Here is a 10,069-nt window from a genome sequence, read left to right on the forward strand (position 1 = left end):
CACCGGACAGGCAAGGGGCGAGTCCTGCAGTAAGGTAGGCAACCGTAAGAGAGGGCCAGAGAAAAGGATGCGCAGAGAGAGGGGGCGCGCACCGGGTAGGCAGAAGACACAGTCGGATGAGGAGGATTCGCATAGACGAGGCGTAACAACGGCGAAGGAGGTCGCCGCTTCTGTGGAGAAGCAGAGGCTGGGTGGAGGCGAAGGTGAATGGCAAAGTAGCGACGAGCGAAGTTACCTGTGGCACGAGCCGAACTAGAGGCAACGCGGCGGAGTCTTGGGAACGAGGTAGAGAATATGAATGGTAGGTAAGAGAGTCGGCATGAGGCTGGAGGCTTACGTTTTCTGCTGTCGATGACTGCATTAGGTTATTTTCGTACTCTCTACTCGATTGCCGTGCGAGCGGCCCACCCGCCCTCCCACTAACAGCCAAATGGCTGATCGGAATTGTCTTTGAAGGGTTTGGGTACCGCGGGAGTGTGGTCGCAGACGCAATGGCCTTCCCCACAATAAGTTAGTAGTGAGTACGGATCACGCGATGACGTTTAAGCAATAGCACTTTCTAATCTTAATGCGTTAACGGTTCCGGCCACATCACATGAGGTAAGCAGTCCAACGGGCCACCAACGGTTTTGAAGGTGAATCGATCAACTTTCAACAAGATCTGTGATAATCAGACGGCCACCAACGTGCCATTTCGTGCGTGTAGCCACGGGCCCAGAGCCAACATTAACTGTTGGCGCAGCGACTGTCTAGCATCCTCCCCCGTGCCCACTGCCCGTGGCCCACCAAAAGCCGGCGCGCTGCCGCTACCACTGCTACTGCTGCTGGCGCCACGCGCCGATGCACCTACGGAACCCTCCGGGCCGTCACTCCCCCCGCCTGTACCGCTTCCTACGTGCACCGTAACGCCCCCGCTGGCGGATGGGCCCTCTACGGGCAGTGCGGACGAGGCCGCCGCTGCAAGGCTACCGCTGGCGGCAGACGACGCAACCTTCGCGGGGTTGCGCAGGCGACACTGCGCGCGAAGCAGGCAAGGGATGAGCCGACTGTGGAGCATAGGAATAAAGTAAAGACAGGGTTCGATTGGTACCTCCCATCATGCACAGGATGCCTGCAACAACATGGCGTCACTCCTCGCGTCAAGTGAATTAAAAGCCTGTAGGCAGGCCAGACCTGCAAGGCTTGCTCCGGATCCCGGTTCTTTAACTTAATAATGCAGCGAATCCTTTTCCTGAGCCACTGACACCTGGAATGGGCATGCAATGTGTTCGTTTTCAGCCCCCGTCTTACCCGCAGCATCAGCTCCACCCCGTGGTCCGAGAAGCCCAGCACGTCCACGCGCGGCGCAAGCGGGCCGTCCTCCTCCACTGCCCTGCTGTCAATGACCTGACGCCGCAAGTCCTCCAGCTCAGAGTATAGCGATCCACCATAATCCGGCGGACGCAGCCGGATGCGCAGCTGCAGTGACAGCGGCGCACGCGAATGGTACCAGGGACGCCTCTTGAGACCTGCCAAGGGCAAATAGCGAGGTAGCAGGCGGGCTGTCGGGCTGGGAGACAGGAGAGGGCTCGGCCGTCAAACCAGCCTTCATCAGGTCTCTAGCGCGGCGCTATAACGGGCAAGGCGTGGGGCCCAGGCGGTCGACCAGTGCTTTGAACATGATGAGGCTCTTACGTAGCTTGCCGTACCATGGCCGTCATGATGTCCAGCCCACTGGTGGGAAACCCAGGACCACAGCCCGACACAGGCTTTCTCTAGAACCCATATCATGCGACGCGCCGTGGGACGCACCTCATCCCTGGCCCCGATCCCGGGTTCTTTCCCAATTTCCCACATCCCTCCACCGCTTGCCCACTCACGCCTGCTGCTGCGGCTCTTGTTGGTGATGATCATATCGGCCAGGGAGCGGTTGGGAATGGCCACCGTGGAGCCGTCCTCCAGTGCAACATGGGTGCGTAGAGCCGCAATGTCGACCACCTCCCCCTCGTACGTCGTAATGCCAGACAGCACTGCGATGGTGTCCCCCACCTGGAAAGGTCGGTCCAGGTACTGCACGGGCCCCGCCAATATCAGATAGCCCAACCGCAGTGCGGCGAACGGACACATACATGATCTTAACGCGTAAGAAACAGCGGCAGAGCATGGGCATTGGGACGTGTGGCTGCGGTGTCGTTTGAGCGGTATATGTGTAGGGTTGCCGCAGACCAGCCCGCGCTCGCACGTTGCGACAAACTCATGGCCAGCTTTCGACATTGTCGTGGCAACGATTTTATCAAACACTGTCTTTTCCCCTCACCCATTGACACCTGACAGCAACGTGCGTTGTTAATGGACTGATCTGCGCTGTGGGTACATTTACGACTGGGCCTTCAAGGTGCTCAAAGGCCTCGGAGTACAGAGCCGTCGGTAGTCTCTGCCCCGTCACACGCGGTCGGCCTCACCCACCATCTGCACGCCGCTGACCGCATTGCTTAGCAGCTGCTGTGAGGCCAGTCCCGCCACCACACTGCTCCAGCCCGTGAGCAGCAGCAGCGGCCTCACGTCCAACCCCAGCAGCTGCACCACTAGCATTGCTGCACCCGCCAGCAACACCCACGTTACCAACCTGCACGGCACTGTGTCTTAAGCATTGCACGGCACAGGTCAACCGCAATCACGGGGCAAAGCGGTGAACTGAACGCATAGGACTGGCTTATGTAGGCCAGACTGGGCTTTGGGCTGAAGGGGGAGGAGGAGATATGCACAGCAACGCGACCAGGTGCGCCCGCTCACGTGTTGATCGGGGTGATGATTCGCTCCAGCTCCTGCCGGCCCTGTGCAGTCTCCTGGCGGCGCACCAGGAAGCGGCTAACGGCCACTTCCTTCCACCTCAGCAGCGCCCAGCACCTGAACCGTATGTACATTCGTTTGTCACCACAACACTGCAGTACAGTACTGCCAGTACGACACTACCTTCAGGTTTTTCAGGAGGCGTACGCAGCAACCTGAGGTAATTTTCCCTGTGCAAAACTTGTACTGCCGTCCTGCTCACGAAATAAGGAAATACACGTTCCCCTGTCTACCGAAACCCATCGAACGTCCAAACTGATCTTTTACCCATATATATCAATAAATATTATTAATTTTTTCTCCTAGATTTTATTTTAAACTTATCTGTACGCTTATTATTTCTAGTACGCAAACCTTTGGTTGATTTAGGGTGCATTTCCAGTGCGGATTAAGGCCAGGGATTAGGGCGCGGAAATCCTTGGTACGAGCTTACCACATAGTTTCGTTCCATAAGGGAACCAAAGGTTGAAAAGGCGAGGTAAGTTTGCCAACAACTTAGCCGTTTGAGCAAGTATCGATGGAGGACAGAGGGTTAATCCGCGACGTTAATCCGCACTGGAAATACACCCTTACCCCAAGGAGTTACAGGATGTCTACCTCCCGATGTCTTTCCTTCACCACCTCCATGAGGATGGTCAAATGGGTTCATCGCTACCCCTCTTACCGTTGGCTTAATACCTAACCACCTTTTTCTACCCGCCTTACCAAACTTTATATTTTGGTTGTCAGCGCTCGGACAGCCTGAGCATGCGCCGTGCAGCTCAAGATATACTACCCCGTTTCTAAAATCAAAAAACTTTTTATCATTACTCCTACGAGCTTGAGCGAATCAGTAATATTAACGCGTTTGTTAGGAAAAATGAAAAGCTGGCAAACCTCTTTTCATTATAGCAGAAGACGTAGAAGGCGAAGCCATAAAATCTATTATTGCGGTTGATATTTTTCAATTTTATATTTTCCTAAAAACAAAATTATCAAGGTAGTTGCTATTAGCACTTATTCTCATCAGAGGTCTGCAGCGAATGTCATCATCGTGAAAATGACTCAACAATACAAAGGCGGTATGCGGTGCCAAGGGCCAAACAAAAGGCGTGGGAGCTACTGTTCACATGGAGCAGATCACAACCTCGACTGAAACCCGTTCCCGCTCTCACCCGAACACCACCAGAGCCACCTGGTAGAACAGCATTAGCCCCTGGTCCACACATACTAACGCCGCCTTGAACGAATGCAGCAGCTGCCCGGCGCGGCCTGCGGAGTGAGTGCGCGGCAGGTGGGAGCGCAAGTCGCGGCAGGTGGGGGCGCAAGATGCACCGGCACTGCGTGCCGCACAGTTGCGGAATTCTGCATGAAGGCCTGAAAGTGCATGCCCGGATTTTCGAGGACGGGCGTGGGGCCCCTGCATCCTCAGCCAGATAGCCGCTTTCACTAAACTCCCAAGCGGCAGTCTCTCGCAGCAGGTGCAATTGCGCTAGGGCCACAGGGCTACAGGGCTACCGCACTATGTGACAGCAGGCGGTACAGGTCGTCGGGCCCCGGACCACCCGCCGCCAGCAGTGCCCGCTCCGCAAGACCCTGCACGATGTTGGCGACGCTGCGGGCCACGTGGGTGGCGGTCAGCAGCGCCAGGGCGGCGCGGCTAGGAGCGGTGGCAGCCACAGGCAGCAGCCCGGCCAGCTGGCGGGATAGCGGCAAAGAGGCCCCTCCGTGACCGCTGACAGCGCCGCTCTCGTTGGACTGCTGCGGGGAGACCAAGTAAGGACAGCAACGGAATAGCGCAATTGGAAGTTTAGCTTAAGGAATGGCTGGGATATGAGGAAGTGCTCGGCGGTCGTTGCAGGTCGGCTCCATGTTGCAGCGCTGCAATACAGTCATAACCTTTGCGTGTTAATCCAGCCATCATTAAAGAAAATGATTTGAATTATTAGGGATGAACGGGTATACAAATGGCAGGGTCAGCTCTCGGAGGATATATTCGGGTCGAGCTGCGCGGGCCGGATCTGCGGAGCGCCACGCGACCTTTCGATAAACATTTAAACAAATCGCCCCATTAGCCTTTGTGATTGGGGTATAGCTTATTGATGTACTTACCGCGGCTGTAGAAGTGCCTACCTTTTCCGTTCGTTCTTCTATCTGGCCAAGCCAACGTTGCAGCAGCCACAGCGCGAGCAGGGGCAGGGCAACGTTCAGGAGAACTTCGCGCAGCACGTAGCTCAAAGCCGCACCAGGCGGCTGTTCTAAAGCAAGTACCGCGGGGTCCGGCGGCACAGTCTGGCTGTCCAGAGGCAGCAGAAACTGTAAGTTGTGGGGCGCTTTCCAGGCCTCGATTGCGGCCCGTGGGTCGGTGGGATCGGCTCGACAACGCCCATTCCTCCAGCGAGGATGAAAGATAATACTAGGAGTCAATAGCTGGCATCTTCTGTAGCTTTGTCCGGCCATTGGCCTTGCTAGGATGTTTCGCAACATTCGCTTCTGGCCTGATGAAACTAGCAGCAGATTACTGTGACTGAGTTGGCAGAAATAAATGTAGAGTTGAACTCCCGCGAAAAAAGTCACTTCGACAGTACTGTAAGTTTAGATGCAATATTTGGTCTCGGAGCGGGCCGAGGCTGAGAGCAGGTGGAAGCTGGATTGAGCGCAAACTGATAAAAGCTAGGGCAGCTAACTGGATAACAAAAGCTAAAACTGCATGCTTCATGCATTATCCATGCATACTGGTGCAGCTGGTAAGACCGAGCTATGTTCAACAAGGACAATAAAAAGGAGATTAGCGCTATTGAGGATCTTTTGAAAGCAAAGATATACGTAAACCCAAAACGTTTTGAGGAGTTAAACAAACTAAAAGGGGACATCTGGAGCCAAAACGTAAATGTGGCCGGGGATCCATGCACGCTGCTCTGCTTCAACGTCAGTCCCGAAGTGGAGGAGCAACTCCACGACCTGGGGCTGTACAGACTCCAGGTGGGCCAAACCTATCTAGGCAATGTGCCTGTCAAGTTACCTGTAATCAACCCTTGCCCCTTTTTCTGAAACTCAAAATTAATGAGTGCATGCCTCTACTGTCAGCTGCCGGCAGCCTGTACTTTCTAGCATAGTTCTGGCTTTAGAGCTTCTTGCTCCTAGTTGTTACGGTTGGGCTTATGCAGAGCAAGAACTCGCATACCCGAACAACAATCCTTTCATTCCGCTTTAATGTCCACTCCTGCGTCAGATCCATTTCCTAGCATCGCTTCTCCGCACCCGCACCCAACGCGTTATTCATCTTAACACACCCGACCCACGGGCCATTTCGTGATCGGTGATGCCAACGAAGCAGCTGTCAATGCCTTACGCCCCTAGGTGGAGCGTATTTCCGAGGACCCCGCGGATCCATCCCACAAGGAGGACCGTAAGAGGTTTCTGAAGGTGTTCGGCGGCAAGCGACTGGAGAAGGCCCGCGTGGTGGCCATTGTGCATGAGCTAAGGGGCGAGGTGCGGCCCGGCACATGACAAAGGCGCAGGGCAGAGAAAGGCCGTCTGCATACGGCTTACCACTTTATAGGGTCGCTCACATGCCGCATGGTTGCAACCCCCAGCTACGGTGTCTCATTGTGCCTGGGATGTGTGGTCATCAAGTCGGCAGTTTCGCCTTGCCAATTTGGGCTCGTTGGTTTGTTCCCCGCGAACACTGTCTCAGACAGAAGAATCCACCTTGCAAGCATTGCCGCGCCGCTGTCCCCAGGACGAGGAGCTGACGCTGCTGGACCGGCGCATCATCGCCTTGTCGCTGCTCAACAAGCTCCCCGTGGTAGTGCTGGCCACCCAGTACTCGAATGCGTTGCCAGCCGCCAAAGCCGCCACAGGGGACACCTGGCCTGTGTTCTTCGTGCCACACCCGCGGGAGCACATGGGACCGGTTCGCGAGGTGACGGTGGGGCGGTAGACAGGGTTGAGTTGGCTTGGATAAGTTGCTGGTTTGGGCGAGTTGATCGCAGGGCACCGCTACAGACTGCCACTGGGGTTTGGTGGCAGATGCAGGCTGGGAAACCCAAGTTGCGGCAATTTGAGAGGTTGTGCAGGGGAAATGAGCCGTAGGAAACGGCGATCACGGCGTGACGGCAGCATTTCCCCCGCGCCCCGCAGTGGTTATCGACAGAGCTACCTCGGGTGCGAGCTCTGTCAGCGTCCATTGAGTCGGACCTCCATGACCGGGTGGCTCATCTGAGCAGGGTCAATGCACCGCTGCACTTCCTGACACGGGCTTCCGTGGCGCTTGTGCCATTCGGGGTCATGACGGTCAACTTCTTAGGTAGGACGCTGGGGGATGGGGGGGGGAGGCAGGGACCTTGAGGCTGCCAGTTCACTGGGCGAGTGAGCGTACGGGTTCATCGTGTATGATGGTTGCGGTTTCGGCACATGGCAGAGCGTCCTACACATCATGATCCCACCCTTGGCGAGCACAATAAGGTTGCTGTTGTTTGCGGACGCAACGAACTAGGAATTTGCAGCGTCATGTCCACGGAATTGCGTGGTATGGTAACAAGGACAGAGTAGTTTGTGCTCGCGTGCTCCTCCTTCAAGCCAGCGGGAGTTTGGTCATCTGGCTACGTGCCTGTCAGCGAACCGCTTCCGCCTCACAGCGATCCGCTCTGCCCCACCCTGCCCCGATGTCCTCTAACCCAGGCATCCTGCGGCTGATGGCTAATATGCTCCAGTGTGTGGGCATGCGAGGAGACACGTCCGCCAACAAGTCGCTAGGACTTCTGGGGGCAAAGAATGCGGCGCTGGTCAGCGCGGTGGACTCCCTGGTGCGTTGGTATGGTGGAGTCGGCATATGGTTAGGGGGATGGCCCATGCGCACCGTGTAGCCCATGGCGTCTTGCTTGACCCTCTTGCTGCAGCACAGCCCGGGCCCATTGCTGATTTTAGCGCAGGGAGCGCCCTGTCGTTTCTTCCCCTGTCGACGCCGTTTGCATGCCCGGCCGTAGCCTCCACATTCCGTTTCTGGCACTGCCGTGCGCTCAGGCCAAGTCACGTTTTCCACGCCCTTACACCCCTCATGTCCGGCAGGGCGACGTCTACTCCTTCGCGGTGTTCACCACCGTGTTGGCGGACCTGCAGGGTCTGGGCCTGGTGGAGGCTGCGGCTGCCATGGACGTGTTGGATGGTCTCATGCTTGGCTCCATCAGCGTCGTCACGGGCGCCGTGTCCGCACTGGGTGCATACCTGTCGCGGCCGCTGGTTGTCCGGGCAGCGGCGGAGTTCCTGGCCAGCCTGCAGACCATATACGTGCTCAACCCCTCCATGCGGCGAGAGCGCGAGCGCCGGCCGCGTGCCAGCAAAGGCACGAAGAAGAAGGAGAAGGTGGGCAAAGAAGGGTGCAAGGGTGAGGAACTGCGGGAGTTCCTACGGCGAAGCGGCAGGAACGCGCGGTTACATGGCGGGACGGCGGCCGCGCAGGCGGCGGCGACGCTGGCGGTGGCAGCGGCGACGGACGATGAACCGCAAGAGGAGGGCAGGAGAGCGGTTGGGCCAGAGGCGGCGGTGCTGCATGGGAGTGACAGTGATTCTTCAGGGTCAGCCTCGGGCGACGGCACGGATGGGGAGGGGGACGGCAGCGAGGAGGACGAGGGGACAGACGGTGAGGTGCAGGAAGCGGTTGCTGCACAGGCATCAGTAAGGGACGGGAACAGGCAGGCCGCCATCTCAGGCGCCGAAGCAGACGGGAGCTTTCCAGCTTCGTCGGCATCGGCAGACGCGTCTCTTGAGAGTGGTGCAGGGCCGTCCTCCGGAGCATTCAAGCCCTCGCGAGCAGAGAAAAAGCAGCTAGCGCTGGTCCAAAAGCAGGCGGCCCGGGAGGCTAAAGAGGCGCGGGCTGTCGCCAAAGCAGCTGCCAGGGCGGAGAAGAAGGCGGCCAAGATGGCTGAGCGAGCGCGAAAGCGCCAGGCCAAACAGCAGCAAAAGGAACAAAAGGCAGAGGAGAAGGCGGCTGCGAAGCTGGCCAAGGTGCGCGGTCTGTCTCAGCCTGACGCGGCTGCGAAAACCACAGGGGGAGGGGAGGCCACAGCTGGTGTGTCAGGCTCGGGGACACCCAAGGCCCCTTGGTGGCGGCGGCGTACGGCGGTCGCAACAGCAACGGATGCAAAGGAGCGGGGGAGCAGTATACCAGGTGCCCTTGAGGATGCTGGCGCAATGGCTGTAGAGTTGCAGCGTTTACAGAGCAGCTGCAGCGGGGGCGGCAGCAGCAGCAGGGGCAGCATAACTGGAAGTGCTAGCAGTGAAGACATGGTAGAGGATCTGGGTGAGCAAATCAACGCAGCGATATCGCGTGAGGCGCGACTTGGGCTGGACGAAAACACTCTCCATGCTCTGACAGCGTTCTTGAACCTGCCTGACGAGGAAGTGTATGACCAGGGGATGGGGACAGGGACGTAACCCGTGTCGCGTGTCTGAAAGGGACCGACTGCTGCACACCAGCACGCGCTGGTTCGCTGGTTCGGGTTGTCGAATGGGCGTTTACATGACTGGTATGATGTGTGAAACAGGGGGGTATATCTTCGCCCGTGGCAGCTACCCTGCGAAACCCTGCCTTCCCCGGTATTTCGGGGCATCCTCATCCAGTCACCCTAGTCAACTTCTCAGTGGATCGCTCAGGTTCCGCACCCACCACCAGCATCCAACGGATTCTGCCGGGTCGACAGCGGCCCAACTTCATTCCTGATCGGCTCGCAGGATAACTTTATCCCAGGTCACCACCGTCCATCAACTAGGGGCGCAATACCTTCCACCATCGGAAGGATTTTTGACCCTAACGGGTATCGATCCCGGGATTTCCCGGGGGCAATGGTCGCGCGTTACCAGTAGTGCCAAACCCTAGTATGTATGTATGTATGTATGTATGTATGTATGTATGTATGTATGTATGTATGTATGTATGTATGTATGTATGTATGTATGACGTTGATTACACTGTGGGCTGAAAAGCCGGGGGCCCAGGGCCGAAGCACAGCGCGGGGGGCGGGTGCATACGGCTGGTTAGTCTCATGCACTCCGCCCCCGGGTCAGGCCGCACGGGAAACGACGGCCGGCACGCAACAGCGCTTGTTTGGCGCTCCAACTAGACGGGATCTATGCCCGTTGGTCTCCTAACATAAACGAAGTCGCAACTGGGGGGCTCTTCCTGCCGACCGAACGAACCGAGCATCTCAGAGAGCTCGCTACCAGGACTTGGGCGACCGGGAGCCCGACGAGTCTTCCCGGG

General features: G+C 57.4%; 2 protein-coding genes across 2 annotated transcripts; one reads left to right on the forward strand and one right to left on the reverse strand.

The window, feature by feature from the left end:
- Positions 1 to 670: 670 nt before the first annotated feature.
- On the reverse strand, positions 671 to 5,268 carry msc2 (mechanosensitive ion channel; the record flags this gene model as incomplete). Its single annotated transcript, XM_002953932.1, has 9 exons — positions 671 to 1,015; positions 1,291 to 1,458; positions 1,792 to 2,049; positions 2,446 to 2,573; positions 2,606 to 2,718; positions 2,773 to 2,886; positions 3,984 to 4,080; positions 4,332 to 4,569; positions 4,921 to 5,268. 9 exons carry the CDS (start codon positions 5,266 to 5,268, stop codon positions 671 to 673), a joined length of 1,809 nt encoding a protein of 602 aa, XP_002953978.1.
- A 300-nt stretch (positions 5,269 to 5,568) lies between these two features.
- Positions 5,569 to 9,010, forward strand: VOLCADRAFT_94709 (uncharacterized protein; the record flags this gene model as incomplete). The annotated part of the gene is made up of 7 exons (XM_002953853.1): positions 5,569 to 5,790; positions 6,169 to 6,300; positions 6,551 to 6,739; positions 6,952 to 7,117; positions 7,492 to 7,616; positions 7,879 to 8,814; positions 8,858 to 9,010. 7 exons carry the CDS (start codon positions 5,569 to 5,571, stop codon positions 9,008 to 9,010), a joined length of 1,923 nt encoding a protein of 640 aa, XP_002953899.1.
- Between the last annotated feature and the right edge of the window lie 1,059 nt (positions 9,011 to 10,069).

Source organism: Volvox carteri (assembly GCF_000143455.1).
Source record: "Volvox carteri f. nagariensis unplaced genomic scaffold VOLCAscaffold_39, whole genome shotgun sequence".
Lineage (NCBI taxonomy): Eukaryota > Viridiplantae > Chlorophyta > Chlorophyceae > Chlamydomonadales > Volvocaceae > Volvox > Volvox carteri.